The sequence below is a fragment of the Felis catus genome, chromosome E2 (genome assembly GCF_018350175.1).
Source record: "Felis catus isolate Fca126 chromosome E2, F.catus_Fca126_mat1.0, whole genome shotgun sequence".
Taxonomy (NCBI): Eukaryota; Metazoa; Chordata; class Mammalia; order Carnivora; family Felidae; genus Felis; species Felis catus.
In genome coordinates, this window is record NC_058382.1 from 48699052 (window position 1) to 48724855 (window position 25804).

At 51.7% G+C, this 25804-nt stretch overlaps 1 protein-coding gene, 1 long non-coding RNA gene and 1 other non-coding gene across 6 annotated transcripts; 1 reads left to right on the plus strand and 2 right to left on the minus strand.

The window, feature by feature from the left end:
• Window positions 1-236: 236 nt before the first annotated feature.
• FCSK (fucose kinase) lies at window positions 237-19685 on the minus strand. 4 transcript variants are annotated; one of them, XM_045047241.1, is made up of 24 exons: window positions 19548-19584; window positions 15332-15437; window positions 14403-14554; window positions 13577-13724; window positions 11431-11556; window positions 10993-11065; window positions 10487-10584; window positions 10017-10097; window positions 9317-9436; window positions 8982-9153; window positions 8476-8588; window positions 7700-7801; window positions 7389-7559; window positions 6931-6995; window positions 6153-6523; window positions 5314-5524; window positions 4976-5142; window positions 4661-4882; window positions 4161-4304; window positions 3895-4014; window positions 2094-2281; window positions 1907-2006; window positions 1160-1383; window positions 237-995 (listed from the first exon to the last, which is right to left on the minus strand). In XM_045047241.1, the coding sequence occupies exons 4-24, from the start codon at window positions 13577-13579 to the stop codon at window positions 909-911; spliced, it is 2958 nt and encodes a 985-aa protein (XP_044903176.1). In that variant the 5' UTR covers window positions 13580-13724; window positions 14403-14554; window positions 15332-15437; window positions 19548-19584; the 3' UTR covers window positions 237-908. The 4 variants fall into 4 exon arrangements, with proteins under 4 accessions (XP_044903176.1, XP_019675587.2, XP_019675588.2 ...); XM_019820028.3 differs by lacking the exon at window positions 19548-19584 and having other exon boundaries at window positions 13577-13627; window positions 15332-15461; XM_019820029.3 differs by lacking the exons at window positions 13577-13724; window positions 14403-14554 and having other exon boundaries at window positions 19548-19685.
• On the minus strand, window positions 14982-15088 carry LOC111558185. Its single transcript, XR_002738771.1, has one exon. It is a non-coding gene; the product is annotated as a U6 spliceosomal RNA (small nuclear RNA).
• A 199-nt stretch (window positions 19686-19884) lies between the features above and the next one.
• On the plus strand, window positions 19885-23888 carry LOC123382446. Its single transcript, XR_006590822.1, has 2 exons — window positions 19885-20000; window positions 23598-23888. It is a non-coding gene; the product is annotated as an uncharacterized LOC123382446 (long non-coding RNA).
• Window positions 23889-25804: the final 1916 nt, after the last annotated feature.

The window sequence follows — 25804 nt, forward strand, 5'->3', positions numbered from 1 at the left end:
TTGCATTGAAATGTGCAGACAAAAGCCTAAAGCCTCAGCCTCCTCCCGCACCCAGAGTGGCGCACAGCCAGTCAGTACCCACATGAAAGCAGGCACCTCATCTAATCTTGGACCCTCATCCCCTCCTTGGGCCCTCAGCACCAGAAGCTGGATTGTCCCAGGGGGTTTCCCACAGTACCAAGGCAAGTGGGAACTGCCCCTCACAGGATCAAAATAAAAGCTTTAGGAGGACAACCTTGAAGGACAGAGTGAATTTATTCCAAGAAGGTTGTAATTTTGGAAATCAAATGTCCATAGACACTGGGTCATGTGGCAAAGTCCATAGTGTTAATAGTTAAGGCCTCTATTAGCAGTGACTTGCACTGGCTCATGACAACAAACAAGAGTAGAGACCCCCACCCCTGTTCCCACTCCCCCATCAAATCAGCCTGGGAGTGAGTGTGGAACTGGAAGTCTCTTCTCAGGCAGAAGCCAGACCTCCAAGGAAGGCCACAGGAAATGCCTCAAAGAGCCTCTTCAAGATTAGCCTTACCAGGGGACCCCAGCCATGTGCTAAAGCTGGTTGTCCTCCTTTTCCCAGGCCCTCATGGAGAGTGAGAAGGCCAAGGCTGGCCATGGATTTGTAAAGGCCACATTGGACACTATGCTTGAGACTTTTCCTATGTCCAGAGGACAAGCCTAGGCCACAGTCAACCAGGAGGTACAGTCCAATTCCCAGGCACCACCAGTTTCACCACACTCCAGAAAGGGCTGGGCCCAAGCTCACGTTGGCTGTTTTCCTTTGGGAGAAGGTTCACAAAGGGGTGGGCATAGAGTAGAGGCTGAACTTCCCATGGAGGAAGGAAGGGAGAGGCTGCTGCAGCTCCAGGTTTTCTCCTCTTACAGAAGGACAAACCTGGGAAGGGGCATCAGGTTGAGGTCTCACTCCCCAGCAGCTGCAGGCTCAGGCCCTGAGTGTCCACTTCTACCAGGTGGACGCTGTAGTTCCCGAGGCCCTGGGAGCAAAGGACAGGTGTTTAGAGGGTTCTGGGCAAGTCTCAGGCCACGTCTCGTGCTGCAAGTGATCAGGGAGACTTGCAGCTGTAGCCCCTGCTTAGTGGTGAGACACACTGAGGGCTCCTGTCCCCCACCAATCACCACCCCCAGCACCACCAGGTACCTCAGTCTTGGCCAGCACAGCCTCCAGAGCCTCCTTTTGCTGCGGCTCCTTGGTCAACAGATACAGAAAGCCTCCACCACCTGCCCCTGCCAGGCTCTGGCCATGCACGTGAGGGGCCAGGACATCCATCATACGCCGCACAGCCAGGGGCTCACAGCCTGGAGCCATGAGCTTCTTTTGCTCCCAGTAAGTGGTCAGGCACTGGCCCAGCAGAGGCAGGCTCCCTGGGTGGGGGCAGAGAAGGGAGTAGTGTGCCTGAGCTGGAATACTCAACACCTATTTCTGGACTGAATAATGTGCCAAGAAGCACTACTTAACCAGTGTCCTGGTGAAAAACCTAGGTCCAGTGCTGGCTGGAAATAGGAGTGATAAAGCCCACCTCAAGGGTTGAGGACTAAAGTGCATAGAGCAGCTGGCATAGTGCCCAGTACAGTGTTCAATCATGTAGACACAGACATGGAACCCTGATCAGCTGACTCCCCAGAACTCAAGAGGCTGAGCCTCCGCCCCAGTCTGCTTCCTGGTAGGTGGGGCTGGAGGCCTCCCTCATGATGCAAGTGTTATCCTGAGAAAGGACTCCCACCCACCTAAGTGTGAGACCCTGTGGAGGGCAGACAGTAGGCTTCTGTCCCCAGGGGCCTCCTGCACAGGGCCCGGGCCAGGCCTGCAAAGGCTCCTGGCCTCAGACCCACAGGCAACAAGGTACTCACTCCTGATGCCCTGAGCTCCAGGCAAGAAGCACCTCACCTTGGCGGAAGGCTTTTGCACACTCCTCGGTGTGCCGCACCAGGCTGTGGGCATTCTGCACGACGGCAGGCAGCCGGGCATACCAGCTCCTCAGCACATCCTGCAGATGGGGCAGGAGGAATGCAATGAGGATCTGAGCCCAGCTGAGCCATTTGCTTCCCACCTTCCTCCTGAGGCCAGGGCTCACCTGCAGCAGATTCCGGGCCAGGCGTGTCTTGCCAGTGTATACCAGGAGCAGGTGGTCATTGAGCTTCCGGAGGAAGCCCTCAGGCACAGTGATCTCTTCCACCTCCACCTTCAGTGGCAGCTGAGCCCGGGAGCGCCCCACCTTGATGCCAGGCACGAGGCCACCCACTTGGTCCTGCCAGCCACCTCCTGCAAGCCCAGGGTCCCATCACTTTTGGAGCCTATCTGTCCCAACTTCTCTCTCCCAGCCCAGGCTCCCAGTCCTGCACCCCTGACAAGCACCAGCATGGGAAGCCCGCTTCTCCCGACCCAGGCTGAGCCAGGTGAGCTGTGCAGCTTCTGCCCCCAGCCTTCAGAACAGGACGAGCCCAGCAAGTGGAAAGCGTACGGAGCCAAGCTTGAAACTCACAACGCCTGAGTTTGGGTGCAGACCTACTGTGTAACTGGAATTGGGGTAAGCCATATAAAAGGATAAGACCTAACAGTAAACTGCTCCCCTCAAGGAGAGATAACATGGGACTTCCCCTGAAGCTTAACGGTTCCCTGCACCCTGTCTTTTCTAATAAAGGGTGTTGATGTTGGAAAGCTTTTTAGCATCTCTTATTGAAATTGAAAGAGCTTGTTCACATCTTGCTTTAGGAATGAAAGCTATGGATCTCTTCCTCTTGCAGCTATACAAAAGTGTCACAACTTGAGATAATTCTGGGATAGGCCTTTCATACCTGGGGCCTACAAGGATTTAAAGTACAAATTGCCAATGGCAGGGGGCATCTGGAACTTTAGGCATCAGGCCCCAAATGTCAAGAACTCCTTACCTGCACCCCTCTCCATCAGAGCACTTGGCACAGCTTGTGATTATACATTCATGTGAGTGGTTATTGAGTAAGGCCTGTCTCCAACAGACCATATGCCTTCTGAGGGCAAAGACCCTGTTTTTGCTCATTTTATCCCCAAGGCCCAGCACAGAGTGGATACTCTGATCAGCTGACTCCCTGGAACTCAACAATGGGGCTGAGCCTCCTTCAATTGACCAAATGAAGGATTTGAATGCTACACCTCAAAAGGAAAGTTAACAGGCTGCCCTTTTTGCTAATGACTACCCATTATGTGATGTGAATCAGGGCAACAAAAGGAGGAGACTGGGCTACGAAGTGACCAGAGAAGATACCATCATCAGGCATCTATCTGTCCTTGCGGCAGCTTCCTTCCCAGCGTCCTGTGGATGAGGCCCTGCATCCTGAGGTGACCAGAACACCCTAGGATCTGAAGTCAGACAAACTAGCTGCTCTCCATTGTACATGGATTCCAAAGGGCCACGGTGGTGCAGAGGTGGAAGGTGTTAGTAGCATTCTATTATGATCACAGCCATATGGTAGTGGGGGGGGGGCACAAAGGACCACAGCCCATGGGCAGGGCAAGTTGCCAGAAGGCAAGCTAAAAGTCCTGTCCCCTATTCCAAATCCACCTCTGCCCAGCCTCACCCTGAGGGACAGCCCTAGGTGGGGACAGAATCATGAGAAATAGCACCTGGTATAACGGGTACCTAATAAAACACATGAAAGGTGCAGCACAGAATCTAGCACTTAGTAGGTACTCCTAAAGCATCAGGTCCTTAGAGATAGAAACATTTGAAGTTGAAAACCACCAGAAAGGGTCAGAGTGGTAAGAAGGAAGCTCTAACCAACTTCAAGGAAGCTTTGACCGCGCATATGTATACGTGGCTGTCTGCAAGTCCCAGGAGACCCTGGAAGCCCTTGGGAAAATGTCCATGACTTCCCTCCTGCCCCAGGGCAGTCCCATACCTGTGGTGAGCACCTGTTCCAGGTGCAGCACTGCATGGATCAGGGCCTCTGTGCCCACTACCCGGCCCGCGGCCCTCTGCAAGGCGGCCAGGGCTGCCCCTGCCAGGATGCTGCTAGTGCCTGCAGGGTGCAGAGGAAAGCGCCAGACATGAAACAGCTCTGCCCAGCTCACTCCTCAGCTGGGCAGAGGCCAGGGAGGGGACCGGAGGCGAGGCTGGAAGTTAGGGATGCGACTGGTGGGCAGCAGGGAGACAGGGCCCACCCACCGAGACCAGAGCCATGGGGCAGCTCAGACCAGGTATGCAGCTCGAAGCCACCCCCAAAGGTGTGCAGCAGCTGCTCTCTCAGGGAAAGCTTGGAGCCAACATGCACGATCCCCGCACAGATGAAGGTTGCCTTCAGCAGAGCCCCTGTGGAAGGACCAGCAAGGAATTTGGTCTTCAAGGGTAGAAGCAGATACCCCAAACTACGTCCACTATTGCCCAGCCCAGCACGGGGCTCACTGAGAGATAAAACCCCAGAAGTATTGGAGGCCCTATCTCCAAGCCATAAAAGGGCCTCTGGTCCCCCCAGCACAGGCAAATGTGCCAGCCCTACCTCCTTGGGCCTGCATGTACCCGGGCAGGATGACTTCAGGGCTCCTCCACCAGACTGGCTCACCCTCAGGACAGGCCTCCATGGCCTGCAGGGTCTCCAAGGTTCTGCCCCCATCCCTCAGCTGGCCATGCGTGCCATTCCCACCTGCAGATGTCACAGGTGCCCTGACCTGGGGCATGGGGCTGGCAGTAATCCTGCAGGTCATCTAGGTTCCGGCACACTGTCTTCATGGTCATCTTGTCCTGCTGAGGCCCCACTGCCAGCCACAGCTCAGGCTCTGGGATGCGGCGTGCCCTGGCCCCAATGGGCCGGCGGCCATCCACTCGCACAGCCAGACCCAGCACTGCCCCACCAAGCTCATAGGCAAGGGGTGGCGTGTCACTCCAGCCACCTTCAGCAGTTAGACAAGACCAAGTTAGTCACAGGGCAGCCAGCCCAGCCCTGGGGTGGCTACCCTCACCCCACCACGCCACAAGGGGCTCACCGGAGAAATCCACGCGAGCAGGGCACTCAGCCACCACCCACCGCCCAGGTGCTGGCGGCTCCACTGGCTCCATGGAGACAAAGTGCTGGGCTGACATCACAGCCTGGCGGATCAGAATCTGCCCAGCTCCCTCGTAGTGGCGGGCAGCTCGCACTAGCAACACTGGCCTGCCAAGAGGGATGGGAGAGACGGTGGCATGGAACCCCAAGCTGGAGGTGGACTGCCTGGGTTTAGGGACCTGACTGCCCTAGGTAACTGTGGTAAGAGGGGCCTACCTCTCCGTGGGTTTCCACCTCCAAGGATGGCCAAGGACTTCTCCAAAGGTTTTGAGCACCCACCTGCTCAGCCACTTGTCCCGCTCCTGGGCAAGTGCCTGCACGCCGGCCGCCAGGTCTCCACACTCCAGATATGAGAAGGGCTGCATCCACTCGGGATTGGCGGCTGGACCGCTCCGTAAGCCTCCCTGGCCCTCTGCCATGCAGCCCAGTACATCCGCCACACAGGCGAGAGCCCGGGCCGCCACCCCAGGGTCTTCCGCACCGGCTGCAACTGAATGGCCAGGAGTCAGGGTGGCAGGGGAGGGGGCCTGCCCCCAGGGCCCTCTGCCCCCAGAGACTACTCAGCAGTCCCCCAAACACTCCAGGTCCTTCACACCTCTTCACCTGGACCCAAGATATATTCTTGCCTATGAATGTTCCCTGCTCTTCCGCCAAGCAAGGTTCTTCTCAACCTATCAGCCCCAGCCCCCTCTTCACCCCCTCACCCAGAATGTCCACAGTGGTTAGGAGCTCAGGCTTCAGGGTCAAACCACCCGGGTTCGGTCTCAGCCCCACCATCAACCAGCTTCAATGGGGCTAATGAGGTGTTGCCTAGCAGGCTACGGCTGAGCCCCCAGCCAGTGTGCCTGGGCCTCTGGGTAGAGCCAACCACATCCCAACCCAGTGCAAACTTTGCTGGGTTTGCTGATGCTCATAGGACCCAGAGGCTCAGCCCCAAGCCTCAGCCTCTCACCAAACTCCCCACTGATGGGGAGGAAACTTCCCCCCAAACTTACAAGTACACTCCACTGTGTCTCTCCCCCACTTTGAAGTTTCACAGCTCCCTAGTACCCTCAGGTTGATGATCCAGAGGGCAGGTAGGGCAGGTGACGCTGGGACTGGCTTTCCAGCACACTCACCCTGGTCCAGCGTGGCCAGCAGGGGCCCAGGACAGCCCTCTCGGACAGCGGCCCGGATCAGCGGGCACAGGCTAAGGTCCTGCCGAGCCTCCAGCACACGCCTCGCCTTATGCAGGGCCTGGCGGAAGAACAGGTCCCGGCGGGAGGCCAGTGTGGCAGCCCGGTCCAGGCACGGCTGCAGCTGCTCCCAGGACAGACGCCAGCAGGCTCGCCAGGCCCGCAGGGCCTTGCCCCTATCCTCCTGGGGGTCCAGCATCCACAGCATGTCCCGGGGTCCCAGGGCCCTCAAGGGGTGGAGCACGGGAAAGAGGCGGGCACTAAGAAGGCAACGTTCCGCAGGGGGCGTGTCTGGGTCCCACAGATCCCAGTCTCTGATGTGGGGGAAAGACATATTAGCAGGGGGGAAGCAAGGGCTCCTGCCTGATCACCAAGCCCTGACTGACTGTCAGCTGGGGGCTGGCTCATTCATGGTGACAGGACAGATTCCTCCAGAGGCAGCACAAGTGTGCAGCTCAGAGAGAGGGGCCCGGCTGCCTTGCCTCTTTTCCCAGGACACTGGACAAAATCCCAAACCCTGAGCATAGCCAGCAATCTGTAGTTGCTCAGAAAGATGGTGGGACAAATCAGGCTGCCCAAAACTACCTTGGATCCCAGGGATGGTTAGGGGGCCGGGTATTGCTCTGGGGCAGGAGCGAGGGCAGGGGTGAGCCTCAGAGAAGCAGATGCCCTGCCCTAGCTGCCTAGGCCTGTAGAGTCCCATCTGGGCCGTTAACCTTACCGAACGCCTGTCTTCTGGAAGAATTCACTCCAGGACATGTTAAGATACGTTCCTGTCCCCTGTCTCTGGGGGAAGAGGAGGAGGCAGGAAAGGGGTTAGGGACACTGAGGCCAGAGGGGATAGCAAGAGTGACGAGCACATATGCAAGGAAATTCTGAGACACCAGCGTCAAGCCCTGGAGCCTCGATGTTCCTGCCCAGGTGCCTGGCACTCGGCCCAATCCATCATAACCAGCTCTGAGGTCCAAGGTGGGTCACCACCCTCTCTGTGCCTCAGTGTCTGGCCTATAACACGGGCCACCCCACCAAGCCCACCACATAGAGCAGACAAGGAGGGTGGTGAAGGCCTGTTGAGACAACTGGCTGCACCCTCCTCACCACCTATCCCTCAGGCCAGTGTTCAGGGAGACTTGTAGGAGATGGGCTGGAACCCTCGGGGAGGCAGGGTGGACACCTAACCTCCCAGCTGTCCAGACGGCCAACGAGGGTGAAGACACGGCTGGGGGCGCCGTGCAGCCGCACGTGGTGTCCCTGCAGGACGAGGTCATGCAGCTCCAAGCCGTGCAGTGCCTTGCACTGGGCCGTGTCCAGGCCACTCACCAAGCAGCCAGTGCCAATATGAACAGGGCCCTGATAGGAGAAAAGGTATGCATCCTAGCACAGCCCTAAGTACCTACACACACACACACACACACACACACACACACACACACACACACACTGGACCCTGGCCCCTGGAGCGCTGCCCTCCTGCTTGCCCCTGGCCTCACCTGAAGATGGCAGTGCTGCAGGACACTCCCAGGACCCAGTTGGACAGGGCCTTCCAGCAGGCAGCTGACCACGGAGCTCTTGGCACCCAGGAGCTGTGGCTCCTGGGAAGCCAAGCAGAATGTTGTGAGGGCCCAGGACCCAGGCTCCCCCACAGCCAAGGCCCCAGCCAGAATGCCTGCTGCTCCCTGTGCCCTGACAGCCAGGCACATCCCTCTGCCCTGACCCCAGCCTCAGGCCAACTCCCATCCCCTCTTGTTCACGCCGCTCTTCCAGAGGCTCCCCCAGCAGCGTGCTCTGCCTGTGTTCTCCTCCAGTACAAATCTGAACTCAGTAACAGAGGTCCCACCAAATGACAGCTCTCCCAGGAATCCTCTCCCATCTGTGCAGCTACCCCTATCCCTGCCACCCTGAGGGCCACCTATGAGCTCTCCCTGCCACTTTTCTCAGCCCATGGGAATGACCCAGGCCCATCACCTCAAATGTGCTTATCCCCCAGCAGACCCCACAGAAAAGCATGAAGGGAGTCTTCTCTAGTTTCTCAGGCAGACCTGCATGTAGAATCCTGAAATGACCACTTACTGGCTCTGTGGATTTAAGCAAGCTACTTAACCTCTCTGAGCCTCCAGTGCCTCATGTGTGAAATGGGGATAATAACACCTACACCTACTCTATTCCAAGGATGGGCTATTCCTTCCCTTTCCTGGAGCCCCCATCCCACCTGTCCACAGGCACCCAGCAGGCACTTCTGCTGGCCCTCCCTCCAGGCAGGTCTTACCTCCACCTGGGAGTGCACTACCTGGGCCCTGGGAGCCCCTGGGAATGTGAGGCTGTGTAAGAACTCACTGGCCGAGCTGGTCATGTAGCTGTAGCTGCCATCAGGGACATAAGCTGTAAAGATACAAGTACCGACCCCAACCCCATGCCTGCTGCAGCTCTGATGCCAGGCCAGGCCTCCCACTGAAGACACCTCTTAACCAGGCCAGGGGAAGGCAGGCATGGCAATGAGCTCATTGTGCCGATGGGGAAGCTGAGATCCAGAGAGACTCAGCAACCTGTCCAAGTCACACAGCTAGAAAGTAGAAAGACTGGAACTGGAGCCCAGGAACAAGACAAAGGAAGAAGGGAAGAGGGCTACAGGCTCTGGATTCGGAGAGGGTAATTGTCTGGCATGCACTAGGCCTGCATGGTCCAGAAGCCTGGGGGCCAGGCAGGCAGCTGCCTCATCCTGGGGGGGGTCCTCACTCCCGTGGTCTCCCCAGAGAGCCAAGAGGTAGTACCCACCCATGGTGAGGGGCTGGTCACGAAGCTCCCTCCACAGTTCAGCCCGGGCACCCTGCAGGTAACTTCCGATGTCCATGTCACCTTGGCCCATCTCTGGAGGCTGCCCCACCAGGAAGTCCTCCCTGTTCACGTTCCGGGCCATGCAGAGCAGGATGTCGAAAAAGAGAGATAGCTGGGGCAGGGGTAGGAAGCACATCTATTGAGAAGGTTCCTAGATTGAGCTGGGGCAGTCCCATTCCCAGAGACACTGACCCAGAGAAGAAAGGGACCACCAGGCTGCCAGTGTCAGGGCCTCTACCCAAGGCCAGGGGTCCCCAGCCCACACCCCCAGTCACCTGGACAGGCCGGGCTCCAGAGTCTAAGCCCATGTAGGTGCAGGCGTCCAAGGGCGGGCTCACATGGGTGGCCAGGAGGTGCTCAGCAGTCTCCACAGAGAAGAAGGCGATCCCTGAGACCTAGAGAGGTCAAGTCAGGCTGTGGGACTCTGGGGCCAGCCTGGGCCCTGAATTGGGAAGGACTCATGCAGATGGGCCAAGCAAGGCTGGCTGCCATACCAGGCAGGGTCTTTTGTCTTTGGGCCACTCCAGCACCCAGGATCCAGGCTTAATGGGAGTGGGCTCCCACCAAGGGACCCCTCAACATCCACCTTCTGGGACCCCCACCCCAATTGTCAGGCCTCCCTGAACTAGAGACAGAGAATGAGAAATAGTTCCCCATCTTCCTCAAGGTCCAGTCCCAGACCCTTACCCAATGTTCCTATCCTTGCCTTTCATTCTAGAAGGATCCCCCAAATCAGATTCAAGACTTCCTCCCAACTGCGTTCCTGAAATTACTCACAGGCTGGTTCCAGCCTTTCTGCCACACCTGCCTCAGATTCTGGCTCCACCAGCTCCCCTGAATGCCAGTTCTAGACTTAACTTGGATCCTGGTTCTAGCCTGCCCCAGAATCTTCCAGAAGGAGTACAGATAGGCAAACCCTCCCTTCCTCGTCCCATAAGGTCTCCAAAGAACCTAGCGTGGGTCTGGCAGCTGTACCAGTGGCACCCGCCCATCCGGCCTGGCACATCGTTGTATCTCTGCCTCGGTGCCCTGGTAGTAAATGTCCAAAACGAAGCCCTATGTGGGGAGAAAACAGAGTTAGGGAAAGGAGCAAGAAAGGACCAGCAAGGAGGGCACCGCAAGGTGTTCTCCAAACGAAAACCTAGGACGGAAGTCTGACAGGTACCGGGGTGCTCCCAAGGACACGAGCACTGAAGACTCCCACCCCTGATGGTAGAGGGCAGGCTTTGCATGTTTTCACAGCCTCGAGCACAGACCCTAGCACAGGGTCGGTGTGCAATTCATGTTTGGCAAAAGACTAAGTGAGCACAAGGGCTGTTCAGAGGGGACCTCCTCCAAATCCAGACCATGCGAGAAAGTCCAGGATGATAGGATTCCCCAAGCATAGGACCAGGAGGCCAACCCAGATGGTCAAGCTGCCCACACAGCTGCCCCAGGGGCCCTACCTGGGAGTCAGTGAGGTAAACGCCATGGTTCCGGGCATAGGCCGGGTTCCCTGGAAGGGCAATCACTTTTGCTCCCCGGAAGTTGTCCCAGCTGATCCCTGTGAATGGGGCAGTTAGGAGGTTCCCCCAGGGGCCTCAACCCAAGACAGGGGTCTCCAACCAGGTGGAGGCAAGAGCACAGGGCAGGGGCATCCAGACAACTCTAAAGGGAGTATTGTTTGCAAAGCCAAATGGACATTCAATTCCTCTGGGAGAATGACAATACCTCCCCTCCCCAAATTCTTCCACAGAGCCCTGCAGGGCAGAAGGGGCAGGGCTGGGTGTCTCCATCCTACAGCCAAGAAGACTGAGGCCCAGAAGGGGAAGCCCTAACTCGGTCTGGGCTTCATTCTCCACACCCTACAGTTTCCTTTCTGAACAGGGCATCAGGCCAGGCCCAGAGACCAAGTGAAGAAAGGTATCTGGCTGTGGCCAGGGAAGGCAGTCCCAAGGCTTCTCAGGCTCACCTGGGTTTGGAGGAACAGACAGGAGCATGTCAGTGCTGCAAACCCACACACCCGGTGGGGAGCCTGGGCCCAGCTGTGGAGAGAGACAGAATGCAGCTGGTGGCCTGGACCAACCCTTCCTCTGCTCCCACACAGCCCAGTCTTGGCCTGTTCTATGTACTCCAGCAGCCATCCTGTCCAGAAAGACCCTGTCTGCCGAGGTAACAGGGCCTCCCCTGACCCATGGCGCTGATGCCAACCCTCCCCCATCCTCTGAGGGCCACACCTCCCCACCAATGTGGCCAAGACTAACCTTCAGAAGCTCTAACTCTGGGCACCTCCAAAGCCTTTCTTCCTGGCGTCTCCTGTCGGCGCCAGCACAGAATATACAGCTGCTGGTGCAGTGGGAGGGGTGTGGCTGTCTCTGGGATGAGGCCCTGTGGTTATGGCCAGCCTTACCCGATGGCTCATGGTGTCCAGCAAGCAGTCCAGGTTGCAGACCACAGCCTCCACGGGAGCCTGGGGGTTCTCCACAGGGAGGCAGGTGAAGGCCCTGCCACAGTCGTCAAAAGGGAAGTCTCGGCCCTAGGGAGGGAGCACGGACAGGAAAAGAACCCTTGGGGCAGAGAGCCTGGGGACAGCCTATCAGCTGTGCAAAGGCAGGAAGCCATCAACCTAGAAGACTTTTAAAAATGTGTTTTCTCGGGGTGCCTGGCTGGCTTAGTCAGTGGAGCACGCAACTCTTGATTTCGGAGTCGTGAGTTCGAGTGTTGGGCATGGAGTCTACCTAATAAATCAGTAACTTAAAAAGCGTTTTCTCATTTTATTTTTTTCTTAAAATGTTTTCAATTATATGATTATGGTGAAAAATTAGAAAATGCAGATGTGCCCACAGAAAACAGTTCCTCAGGGATGACAGCCATTGCCCTCATTTTGAGGTACATCCTTTTAGACTTTTAATTTTTTTAAATGAGATCATGAGAAGGTGGAGAGACAACAGTAACTAATACACACACACACACACACACACACACACACACACACACACACACTACCAGTAAAACTAGGGGGAAAGTTTGGGAATTGTATCAATGTCAATATCCGACTGTGGTTACACTATAGCTGTTGAATTTGTTACCACTGGGGGGATATGGGCAAAGTTTACAAAGGCTTCTCTCTCTGTATTATTTCTTGCATGTGGATTGACATTCATCTTCATCAAAATTCCAATTAAAGGGGTCTCTGGCTGGCTCAGTCAGTGGAGCCTGCAACTCTTGATCTCAGGACTGTATGTTAGAGACTCACGCTAGGTGTAGAGATTATTTTAAAAAATCTTGGGGCCCCTGGGTGGCTCAGTCAGTTAAGCATCCGACACTTGATTTTGGCTCAGGTCATGATCTCATTGTTTGTGAGTTCAAGCCCCATATCAGGTTCCGTGCTGACAGCACGGAGCCTGCTTGGGACTTTCTCTCTCCCTCTGTCTCTGTCCCTCCCCAACTCATTCTCTCTCTTTTTTTCTCTCTCTCAAAATAAATAAGTAAACTTTAAAAAATAAATAAAACTTCCAGTCTCCTCAGGCCTTTAAAAAAAAAAATCTTAAAAAAAAAAAAAAAGGAAAAGAATGGCTGAAGAAAGTTTAAAAACACACACACAAAATTCCAATTATAAAACTGAGATCAGGGCGCCAGGGTGGCTCAGTTGGTTGAGTGTCCGACCTCAGCTCAGATCATGATCTCATGGTTCGTGGGTTCGGGCCCCATGTCAGGCTCTGTGCTGACAGGTCAGAGCCCGGGGCCTGCTTCAGATCCTGTGTCTCCCTCTCTCTCTGCCCCTCCCCTGTTCATGCTTTGTCTCTCTCTCAAAAATAAGTAAACATTAAAAAAAAATTGAGATCATTCTATATAAACTTGTGTGGCTGGCCTTTTCCCCTTAACAATGAAAATACATCCATTGAATGATCACAGTGAGCCAGGCCAGGCCCCATTTCAGCATTTACGTGGATCATCTCAGCACATCCACACAAAGTACAAACTGTTGCCATCTTCATTTTACAGATGAGGAAGGTAAGACCTAGAAAGAAAGGGTCAAGTGATTTGTCCAAGGTCACAGAGCTAGTAAGTCTCTTTCCAGGTAAATGTGTAGAGTTAGCTGGAATTTTTTTTTTTTTTTTAGTTTATTTATTTTGAGAGAGACAGAGCATGCGCGCACACACACGCAAGTGGGGGAAGGGCAGAGAGAGGGAAAGAGAGAATCCCAAGCAAGCTCTGTGTTGTCAGTGCAGAGCCAATACAAGGCTCAATTCCATGAACCTCACGATCACGACCTGAGCCAAAATCATGAGTTAGATGCTTAACCAACTGAGCCACCCAGACGCCCCAGCTGGACTTTTAAATCATTGTCTAACATTGCACCAGAAGGATATACTGCTTATATTCAGCCAGTTCCCTATTTCTGGACATTTGGATCAATTCCGATTCTGATTCTTCTGTATCTGCACAAGGAACACCTTGCACACACACAATGGTAGAACAACTTTCTAACCCCGAGGATTGATGCTTCCAGCCTTCTCCATGGCCCCTGAAGAACTACAAGGCCCTCTACTAACCATGTGCAGGATAAGGATCCGGGCCGAGTGCAGGACATCAGATGTCACCACCTGTCAGAAGTGGAAGAGCCCCGTTGACAGAAGCCTGGGCAGATGGTACCCAAGGATGTTGTCCTCTTGTCCAGGGAGAGACCCCAACACAAATCCCCTCAGGTACCAAAGGAAGAAAAGACAAGGTCAAGACCAATGGCAAGCAAGGGGCAGCTCTGACCCCTCCTGGATAAAGAAGCCTCTACCTGGGCCACTTCTCTGCCCCTGCTTTTTGGGAAAAGCTACAAGCAAGGATGTGGGGCTGGCTGGGTGACTCACAGTAAGTCAAGCTCCATGGCAACCACACAGTGGTGGCCTCCCCTGCCGGTGCCACCTCCATCATCAGAGCATGTCCATTCCTATGACCACCCTCACTCCCTACGTCAGGGTGCCATGCGAGCCAGGTGACTGAGTGAAGTGGCTGTGTGTGTCTGGAAGGTGAACCTGGTGGCAACGCTGACCCCTGGGCCCTGCACAAAGCAGGCAGCCTTATCCCAGTTCCAGCAAAGAGATGCCATGTGGAAAGGAGAGCCAGGAAGTTTTCAAGAGACGCCAGAAAGCCCAATTCTGAGATACTGGCTCCGATGTTCTAAAACCACTAAAAAGCCTGGCCCTGCCTTCTCCCCCCTCCTGATAAATCTACCCAATCTACACGCACAGAAACTAATACCAAATGCTGAACTGGCCAGGCAATGGAGCCCCAGGAGCATGTGACCTCGGAAACAATCTGTTTGAAGCCCGCATCCCCGTTCTGACCGGGACATGTGCCAGAGGATGGCACTTCATGAGCACTCACGGTGAAGCCTGCCCGGGCACTCAGGTGTTCCGCAGCCACCAGCAGGGCATTGAGGGTGGCTCCTCCACTGCCCACGCGCATCTCAGGGTCCTCCACAGCCAGTAACAGTGTCCCGGCCGGGATCTGCTCCCGCTTCTGCCGCACCTCCAGCTCTGTGGTCAGAACACAAGCTGAGACTGGCCCCCAGCCTCCCCACCCTGGTCCAAAGCACCTAGAGCAAATCTACTGATAGCCATTATTTTATTTTCTTTGACCTAGGGGCTTCTTTTTTTTTTTTTAATTTTTTTTTCAACGTTTTTATTTATTTTTGGGACAGAGAGAGACAGAGCATGAATGGGGGAGGGGCAGAGAGAGAGGGAGACACAGAATCGGAAACAGGCTCCAGGCTCTGAGCCATCAGCCCAGAGCCCGACGCGGGGCTCGAACTCACGGACCACGAGATCGTGACCTGGCTGAAGTCGGACGCTTAACCGACTGCGCCACCCAGGCTAGGGGCTTCTTTTTAATTGAGGTATAATTGACACACACACACAACATTACATTTGTTTTAGCCGTGCAACACAATGATTTGATATTCGTAAAAAATATGGAATCTTCACAAATTTGCATGGCACCCTTGAGCAGCGGTCATGCTGACCTGCTCTGTGTGGTTCTATTTTCAGTACCTGTGCTGCCAGAGTGAGCACTCAGTAGCTTTTCATGGAGGAGCTCCTTAGATCTTCGCCCAACTCTGTGAGGTAAGTACAACCAATCTCATTTAACGGATGAAAAAATTTGAGTCTCAGTGAAATGATACAATGTGTCTTGAGGTCTCATGGCTAGAAAGCAGCAGAATCTGGGCCTGAACCCAGGTTTCCTGGCTCCTGAGGCTGTGGGGGTATCGTGGGGGTTCTCCATCAGGGGTAAAGTGGGAAGGAGGGGGTCCCTACCTCTCTGGAAGACCTGGACATTATCCTTGTACTGGCACGTCAGGATGATGACCGTCCAATCAACCCCCTTCGGCTGCGTCATTCTGGCCAAACTTGAGGGGGTTCCCTGCGGCAGAGATACAGGTGTGTGTGGACATCTCAAAAAATTGATCTTACCCTGAAATTGATAGTTCAATGAACTTTTAACACATGTATAGATTCTTGTGGCCACCACCACTTTCCACACCCAGAAAAACCCCCTGCATGCTATCCCCTTGGTCACGCCCTCCTCCATCCCTCACCGTTGACAACCACACTCTGTTCTTCCCAGCCATGGCTGGAATGTAATCTTTTGAGATTGGCTTCTTTCACTCAACATAATGCCTTTAGGATTCATCTAAGTTGACTGTGCATATCACTACTTCTTTCTCTTTATTTGCCAAACAACAGTCCGTTGCATGAAGTGACCTCCATGGTCTGTTTCTCCATCCATCCAAGGACATTTGGGGCTATCCCCAGCTTTGAGGAATCATGAACAAAGCCGCTATAAACATTTGTATGGCACCTGGGTGGCTCAGTTGGTTGAGCGTCCGACTTCGGCTCAGGTCATGGTCTCACAGTTTTGTGAGGTCGAGCCTCGCATCGGGCTCACTGCTGACAGTGTGGAGCCCACTTCAGATCCTGTCTCCCTCTCTCTCTGCCCCTCTCCCGCTCGTGCTCTCTCTTAAAAAAAAAAAAAAAGTTGTATGCAGGTTTAGTGTGAACATAAGACTTCACCTCTGCCAATGTACACCCGGGAATGGGATTGCTACGTTATATTACATTTGACTTTGTCAGTGTGGATGCATGTGATTTCCTCAGGAGAGGAAGTGAGGGAAGCAAGATGGGATTGACAGTGGGTCCCACCTTAAAGCAAAGGGCTGCCCCTCAACATTCAATTATTGGCTGTGAGCTAGGAGGAGGGGAGAGAGGGAGGTTCTAGCCTCCCAGGCTCCTGAAGCCAAGGGCAATTCCCTGGAGAAGAGGGCACCTGTGGGAGGGGTGCACCAGCCTGTTCAAGGGCAGAGGGCAGGGTGCCTACAGTGCCCACTACAAGGACCTCAGAGGAGACCCCCTCCCCAGAAGCTCCGAGCCAGAAGGGGGCTACAACCCACCGGTCAGCCATCTTTCTCCAGGGCACTCTGAGCAAGAGAGGGGAAGGTGGGCCAAAGTTATGGCTCCACCCTCTACTATCCTCCTCAAAATTCCTCTCCTAGCAGTTGGGAAATTAATCTGACTTCAGAGGACCCAAGACTACCTGTAGACAAGTGCTCAAAAGTACCTTGGCATCCACCTCTGGCAGGGATCCGGCTGCTGTCCCACAAGTCAGCCCATCCCCTCCTCCCGCCTCCAACCTCCAAAGCTCGGAATGGGGATGATGGGGTGCCCAGAGTGTGTGTCCACTAGTCAGCCCAAGCACCAACTAAGAGCCAACAGCAACAGCGCCCTCTTACGTAAGCCGGACCCTCAAGCCTATGGTTAGGGCTGACAAACACCACCACTTGACACGCTCCCACCAGCTTTCAGGGAAAGCCTCCACCGCTAACAGAAATTTCTCTGTTCCCTGCTAAGCCCGGGAGGGAATCCAGAAGGGAAATCGGAGGTAGAGATCTTGGCCAGCCACCTGAGGAAAAGGCATTCTCTAAGGTGTCCATCTGGCCTTTCCAATAAAGGAGCCTCGAGGGATTCCAGCTTGGCACTCACTGTGTGATCTTTGGCACCCCTAATCCTCGCAGGCCTCCTGCAGCAGAGAGGAGAACTGACAAATGCTCCCCAGCTTGTTCACATGGAGGCCACACTTCCTACCAATTGCTCCCAACCAGTGACTCCGCGCAGCAGGGACATGAACACAGACTCATTCCTGCAAGATGAGGATCCTCCGACAGGCAACCCTAGTTCCTGGAGTCCCCATCAATCCGACAGACACTGCAAGGCAATCAGAGATCCTTCCAACCCTGCCCCTCCCTCTGTCTGTCCATCCGTCCTTCTTCCTTCTTTCCTTCCTTCCTTCCTTCCTTCCTTCCTCCCTCCCTCCCTTCCTCCCTTCCTCCCTTCTGGTGCTTCTTCACACGAAGCAGCCTAACAGCTCTCCCTGCATCCTCTAGCTACCTCCCCTTTGTGCCCTTCCCCAATAAATCTCTTGCAAGTCTAGTCCCATTGCGGTCTCTGCTTCTCCAAGGACCTGAACCAACATGGGGAATACAATATCATCTCTCTCAAAGGAAAAAAAAATCACCGTAAAAACTTCTAACTTAATGTCAGGCAAGTACACTCTATCCTCAAAGATTAAGGAACTGAGGCAAAGAGAGATGAAGTAACCTGTCCAAGGTCACTCGGCTAGCAAGTAGCACAGCCAAATTTGAACCTGATACTTTCTCCAGAGTCCATTCTCTTAAACACTACACTGAACCCACTTTGTAGGGACAAGGAAAGAACAACAGGAGTAAATATGAGTAAAGTGCTCAGTGTATATTAGCTATTACGATAAAGTCTAAATGCAAGGTGATAATGGAATGAGGAGGATGTTAATGATAACAAGCACTGGGACTGAGCTCCTCACTCTGGTCCACGGTTAAGACATTATGATTTTTCATTCTCACAACATCATCGCAGGATAATTATTATCACTTCCACTTTACAGAGGCTAATGGATGCTGCAGCCACGATTGGGACCTGGGTTGCTCCAATTTACATGCAGGTGATGGTGGTCATGATATTTGGTTCCAAGCAAAGGGGCTGAAAGAGAGCAAGGAAGAAATGCCCCAAGGAGAGTCCAATGACCCAGGAAGTCTGAGCCCCGTGTTGGTCTCAGCATAACGACTGGGAGACAGGGACAGGTGACAGATTATGGCCAGAGGGAGGAGGGTAGCCCTATCTGGACTGCACTCTACTATGCAGAAGAGCCTTCTAGGACTGGGAATCAGCCCTCAGGGCTCTGTTCCCAACTGTGTCTCTTCCTGTGTGATTTGAGCAGGTTACCTAACCTTTGTAAGCCAAAGATACCAACCTCCTAGGAATGTTACCAGTATTAAATAAAATGTAAACGAAGTGGCACGCTGAAGGGGTAGTTCTCTCCAGCAGGGAAAGGAAACAGCAGTTTAACTGGACCCTGAAGCTGGTGGCAGGTGGGAGTGATGGCTCTGAAATAATCTCCTAGTCAAAGATGCCCGTGAAGAAGTAAAAACCAGGGAAGGCCTAGGGAAATCAAGCCAGGCAGAGGAGCATGCCTTGCCAGATCAGCCAAAAGAGTATTTTATGATAACACATCAACTTTTTTTTTTAGGGACCAAGGCCAAAGGCATTGCAGAATCAGCTCACGTGACTCACTCCATAGCCCTCTGAATTGATCTTACCACACCCGTGACAGAGATAAGGAAACTAGCTGAAAGACAAGAATAGCCTGCTCAAAGCCATACACCAATAGCACAGGCAGGCCAGGGGTGTCCAACACCAAGGTTCATGTTCTTAACCACCCTGTTGAAAACAAGACATCTCTCCTGGAGTCTAGAGTCTATGCCCTCTGCCATACCTAACATTTACAGAAAACTTAGACCTCTATTCCAATATTCTGCCCACTTTGATAAAACTTCATCTATTGAGGCCAAGTTTAATGTCTTCAGCCAGTTTTCCTCATTCCAAAATTGGATAAGGAAGGGGAGCCAGAGACAGAATAACCTCTTCCAGTTATGCTTTTTGAAGATAGGTGGAACAGAGATTATGCATTTTAGAACTTTAAGGGGGGGGGGGGGGAGTCGGGGGTGGAGGACGGTCTTATGAAGGGATCTAATTTGCCTTCCAGAAAATAAAAAGGCAGAAAGAAGTTGACTGGTAATAAAACCACTTTGCAAATTATACAGACGTCCTCTAATTGAGATTTGTGCATACTGACGAGCCCAGGTCAGGTAAACTGAGGGAGGAGACGCGGCCTCAAAGCAAAGTCAGCAGCACCGGCATCCAGCGTCCCACTTGTCTCAGGGGTGAGGGGCCTCTGGGGCCCGTATCCCTCCCTGTCCCAGGTGTCCCCAAGTGCCCCAGCACTTGCCACGTCCCGGAGCTCCCACTGAAAAGACCCAGGCCAAGGAGGAGGAGGACCTGCAGATGCCCCCTATAGACAGTGGGCGCCCAGGGACGCCGGCAGAGTTCCCGGAAACTCCTCCCTATCGGGAACAGGGAGGCCACTGGCCTAGCTCCGTCCTACCGATCCGAGAGCGTGGGCCGAAAAACTGTGGGATCACTGGGGTGTGCGAGGCCGGGACCAGCGCGGGCCGAGGTATCCGCTCTGTCGGACGCAGTGGGCTCTTTAAGGCGTGGCTGCTCGTTCCTTCGCGGCGCACCCTGGGAAATGTAGTTTCGTCCTTCCGCCGGTCCTGGCTTGTTCTCCCCCAAAAAACTAACCCCGAGCTATTTGTTGCACAGGTACGCAAATCTGGTTAGGGCAGCGCTTTCCTAAAGGGCGAGTCTTCAGATCTAGATGGGAGGTGAGGCGAGAAGGTGGCTCCGTTGCCCAGCAAAACTACAACTCCCAGAGGAACGAATATGCCTTTAAGACACAGGCTCGTTTCTGTGGCTGAAGGTTCCACGTTTGGGGTCTGTTTAACCCACTAGCCAGGACCTGAGGCAGCTGCTTTTCTCGCAAGACAATAAAATCCAGGTTGGTGGGGGGGGGGGGGGGGGGGGGGAGTAGGCGGAATAATAACAGATTGTTGCCTAAGCATAAGCAGCTACTGTTGGATTGGCAGTTGGTTAGTGCTTTCGCGGGATTCATCACATGGGTCCTTCCGGAAGAAACTTTCCAACTCTGCAGTAGGAAGAAGATCTGCGGAGCTTTTGGAAAAGTTGTGAATGGCAGCATTGTTTGTAATAGCGGAAAACTGGAAACACCTTTTCTCTAGGGTACATCCATGCCATGGAATACTATGCAGCAATTAGGAAGAGGGAAGTAGAACTGTGTTTACAATAGGAAACTGTGTTCAAGACATTTTGTTAAGGGGAGAAAAAGCAAGTTGTAGAACCTTATGTACAGGAAGCCCACTCATATCAAAAATAATGTATATGGACTCATAGTTTTCGTAACTGGATTGGAAGGGAACACAGCCTGGGGTGAAGACTGCTAGGTATGGGCATGGGCAAAGAAAAATTGAGTTTCATTGCTATTGTCTGAATTTTTCTTACAAGAATGTGCTTTCCAAATCACTGTCGTCAGTAAGAAGACTGCGAGGCCTTGGCATCTATCTCTAAGGAGATGAGGGACCCTGCTCAAACTCTGTGTAACCTTGGCCAGTCACTTGGCTACTCTGTGTCTTCTCACCATCTATACAACAGGTTAATAATACCATCAAATGCCTGAGATTTTTGTGAGGATAAGATAAATGTTGACTCCATAGTAAGTACTCAAAAAATATTAACCATAAATATGATTATTTTTATTGTTCTTCCCATGTTGCCTCATTAAAGCATGGTCTTTGATTTGTCAGCCCCCAAAACAGTGCCTAAGACATTGCAGATGGTTAAAACACTTTGTCCAATGAATGAATAACCAGCAGTTCCCTACTCAGCTCCCACTACCCTGCCTCCTCCCCCAAATCTCTCTCCTTCCCTTGGTCTTCTCCCCCTGGAGTCACTCTCCCGTCTTCACTTGGCCCAGGTCTGATCCCCCAACCCCACTTCACTGCCTGCTCTTTCTTCTGTGAACCCAGGAGGCCTCCAGGGGGGTGATGAGCTGTCTCCCACTGCTGCTCAGCAATGCAGATCCCTGCTCTGCAGTGGAGTGGAAGGCAGGGATGCCTACAACTGCAGCTTTGGCAGGGGCTCAAGGAAAACACTGTGCCCCAAGGAGCTCAGAGGCAAAGGGTTTCACCCTACCTCCTAGGGCAGGCATGATGAAGGGGAAGCTCCAAAGTTACTGTAGAATCCCTTGGGCTGAGTAGCAAAGATACTCAAGGAACATTTTTTCTTTTTTTTTTTTTTCAACGTTTATTTATTTTTGGGACAGAGAGAGACAGAGCATGAACGGGGGAGGGGCAGAGAGAGAGGGAGACACAGAACCGGAAGCAGGCTCCAGGCTCCGAGCCATCAGCCCAGAGCCCGACGCGGGGCTCGAACTCACGGACCGTGAGATCGTGACCTGGCTGAAGTCGGACGCTTAACCGACCGCGCCACCCAGGCGCCCCTCAAGGAACATTTTTAATAAGATGTGGCCCTCAGTGCAATGTGTCAGTAACAGACATAACAACATGTAGCTCTCTGCTCTGTACATAGTCCCACTGTCTGGGGTAGACCTATAAAAAAAAAGTTCTGATGCTATAATACAGGGTAGAGTATAGCAGTTAAATACAAGGGTGTGAAATCAGACAAATCCTCCCTAGCTCCCATTACTTTCTAACTATGTGAACAAGACATTCAACCTCTCTGAGCCTCATCTGAACCTCAGTTTCTTCATCTGTAAGAGCACAATAGTATTTACCTAATCAATTTGTTAAGAGGATTATGTGCTAATATACATAAAATGGTTAGCACAGTATCTGGCTAGAGTAGGCATCCAATTTCCTTATTAAATAAACATGCTGCCAGAGAGTGAGAGCCCAGGTCCAGGAGGGCTTCTTGGAGGAGGTACAACCTGCAGGGCTCTAGATGAAGATGTATGCCTGCTGCTGGTAGCAGGAAGTCGCTCTGGGAGCCAGGACTATCCACAGTAATAGCTTAAGTTGGGGACCTAGGTGCAGAGCCTGAGACAGGGATTCTTGTGCAAATGATTTATTAGGACAAGGATACGGCCCGCAGGAGAGAGAAGGAGAAGTCAAGCAAAGATGTCTAGCCTCAGTCTGATCCTACAGTGAGCTCTGAGGCGTAAAATGCACCACAAGGTTTATCCCTCTCAGAAGCAAGTGAGCTGGACTTTGTACCCCACATCAGTCATTCATAGGCTGTCGGCCACTGGGAGGTGGGGAAAGGAGGAGCATAATTTCCCTGGCATGCCTGGATGAGGCAGCTCAAGTGGACTGAGTCTCAGGAGAAAGGTGAAGCTGTGGGTCATTAGTGGAGAATGGGTGCACCGTCCCTGTAAAGGCACGTAACCAGCAGCATTTACTACAGGACAACTGGTGAAGAGATGGGAATGAGGTGAAGAAAATGGAGAGGAGAACTTAAACTCTTCTGCTGAGTCTTCTAAGCAGAAAATGAAACAGCTGGTATGGTTTTTAAAAACTAAAACACAGGCTTGATAAACACTGAACCCCTTCTGGAGAGCTATTAACTGTACTTCATCATTAGGTGGATCCTCTTCCCCAAAGCCTGGCCATTGCCATTAGCAAATATCTTGTGCAGTATTTTCCCAAGAGTGCTTCTATAAGATGTTAGCAAGTGTTGCTGCAGAGGGGGTGGGTGGAGCCATTAAACAAAGATAGACAAGTTTATTTTCTTCTTACACTATAAAAACCAATATACTGGATAAACCACATATAGTATATCTGTACAATGGAATATTATTCAGTCATAAAAAGAATGAAATGCTAATACATGGATGAATCTTGAAAACATTATGCTCAGTGAAAAAAGTGAGACACAAATGACCGTATTTTGTATGATTCCATTTATATGAAATTTTTTTTTAGTGTTTATTTATTTTTGAGAGAGAGGGAGAGCATGAACGGGGTAGGGGCAGAGAGAGAGAGAGGGAGACAGAGGATCCAAAGCGAGCTCTGCACTGACAGCAGAGAGCCCAACGTGGAGCCTGAACTCACAAACTGCAAGATCGTGACCTGAGCTGAAGTCAGATACTTAACCGACTGAGCCACCCAGACGCCCCGCATTTATATGGCATATTTAGAATAATGAATCCATAGAGACAGAAAACAGTGGTTGCCAGGGGTTAAGGGGAGGAAGCATGAGGAGTGATTGCTTCATGGGTACAAGATTTTCTTTTGGGATAATGAAAATGTTTTGGAACTAGATAGAAGTACTGGTTACAAAACATTGTGAATGTACTAAATACACTGAACTGTATGCTTTAAAATGGTTAATTTCCAGGTGCCCCCGCCAAAAAAAAAAATAGTAGAATAAAAATTAAAAAATTAAATGGTTAATTTTATGTGATCTGATTTTCACCTCAATTCAACAACAACAAGCTCAACGTGCTTGTTGTTAATGGGGCGTCACTGCTCTCAGGCCTTCTCAGTGGACAAAGGTAGGGAAAAAGTACCTATTTGCATGGGGAACCTTAAGACTGATGTCTAAAACATTTCACACACAGGTTATGGAATCCTTTCATAGAGGAGCATCTCACAGGACATGGACACGTTTGAGAAGGCTGATGCAGTGCATGGAACATTGATGAGAAATGCTTCCCCTAAATGAATCCCCTAGAACACTAAGGATGGGCCACAAATGTGAGGATGACCTCTGTTATAGTCAGCAGCACCTTTCTGTTTCTTCATATGGCTTTTGAGAAACTGCTTCTTTGATCTGTGCCTTAATTTATCCATCAGAACAATGGTCTCTATCGATATAATTGAAAGGACCATAAAAAAAAAAACCCTTGATATTTTGGGGGCACCTGGCTGGATCAGTCAGTAGAGCATGTAACTCTTGATCTCAGGGTTGTGAGTCTGAGCCCCATGTTGAGTTAGAGATTACTCAAAAATAAAGTCTTTAAACACACACACGTGCACACGCACACACACACCATCTTGATATTTTTAATGGTGTCTGCCAGAATGCTTTACTAAATCTCAAGCTTTTATAAGGTGGGGTCCAATTTTTCAATTTCACAGTGCTCTCCACTGTGCTTTGCACACAAGGAATAGGTAATATATATTATATAAGAATGACCTTGGACAAGCCACTTAACCTCTCTGAGTGGCCTGCCAATTCAGTTCTGCCAGAGACTAAAAAATAATTTCATTAATTTAATCAATATTTCTTGAAGGTCTGTTTTGACCTACAAAAGCCAGTCCGCTGCTCTCCAGTAGTTTGTTATCCATTGAAGTAATAACAAAAGACACTATCAATTGAAGCTGCTTCAATCTATTCATTTTAGTCTTTAATTTGGATCATCAACTTCTAGATCTTCTTTTTTAATTTTTGAGAAAGAGAGGGACAGAGAGAGGGACAGAGAACAAGCATAGGGGACAGGCAAAGAGAGAGGGGGACAGAGGATCCAAAGCAGGCTCCATGCTGACAACAGAGAGCCCAACTTGGGGCTCAAATTCACAAACCTTGAGATCATAACTTGAGCCGAAGTCAGACACTTAACTGACTTAGCCACCCAGGCACCCACAGAGAGAGAATCTTAAGCAGGGTCCACGCTCAGCACTGAGCCTGACTCAGGGCTGGATCCCACAACCCTGTGATCATGACCTGAGCTGAAATCAAGAGTGGGATCCTCGTCCAACAGAGCCACCCAGGTGCCCCAACATATAGGTGCCAATCATTTTTAATATTTACTCTTACAACCTTGTAACAAATGTTGTAGTAATGTTGTAACCAAGAAAATGTGTAAATAGGACACTTTCTTAGAAACTGCAAGGTCAAGGGGTGCTTGGGTGGCTCAGTCGGTTAAGCGTCCAACTTTGGCCCAGGTCATGATCTCACAGCTCATGGGTTTGAGCCCTGCGTCGGACTCTGTGCTGGCCGCTCGGAGACTGGAGCCTGCTTTGGATTATGTGTCTCCCTTTCTCTCTGCCCCTAACCCACTTGCATTCTGTCTCTCTCAAAAATAAATAAACATTTAAAAAAAATTTTTAAATAAAAAAAAACTGCAAGGTCAAACGGTGTGTGCACGTATAATATGAAGATATTACCAAGTCACTCTTCTTCCAGGCTGAACCAATATCCCGTCACACTGACAGTGTATAAGAATCCTGTTCCCCACACTCTTGCCAAGATAGTTATCAAGCTTTTTGGTCTTTGCCAATCTGATAGGTGAAAAATGATATTTCAGTGTGGTTTTAATTTGCATTTCTTTTACTAAGAGTGAAGCTCTGAGAAAATAATGGTTAGTGAGGATGTGGAAAGATTGAAACCTTTGTCACTGCTGTGGGAATGTAAAATGGTACAGCCATTATGGCAAATGTTATGATGGGTCCTCAAAAAATTAAAAACAGAATTGTCATATGATACAGCAATTCCACTTCTGGGTATATACCTAAAAGGATTGAAAACAGGGACTTAAAGACAAACTTGTACACCTGTATTCATAGTGGCTTTATTTGCAAGAGCCAAAAGATAGAAGCAATCCAAGTGTCAAACGACAAATAAATAGATCAAATGTGGTACATACATACAACAGAATGTTATTCAGCCTAAAAAAGGAAGGAAGTCCTGACACATGCTACAATGTGGATGAACATTGAGGACATTATGCTAAGTGAAACAAGCCAGACATAAAAGGACAAATACTGTCCTCATGCTGATATGACTTCATAGTCGAATTTATAGAGACGGAAAGTCGAATGGTGG

Excerpts from the sequence above, each read along its gene's own strand:
- FCSK (XM_019820028.3), bottom strand. The coding sequence starts at position 15,413 with ATGACGCAGCCGAAGGGGGTTGATTGGACGGTCATCATCCTGACGTGC. Across the intron at positions 14,555-15,331 it reads TGTCCAGGTCTTCCAGAGAG|AGCTGGAGGTGCGGCAGAAG; the intron begins GTAGGGACCCCC and ends TTCTGACCACAG. Across the intron at positions 11,066-11,430 it reads TGGACACCATGAGCCATCGG|CTGGGCCCAGGCTCCCCACC; the intron begins GTAAGGCTGGCC and ends CTCTCTCCACAG.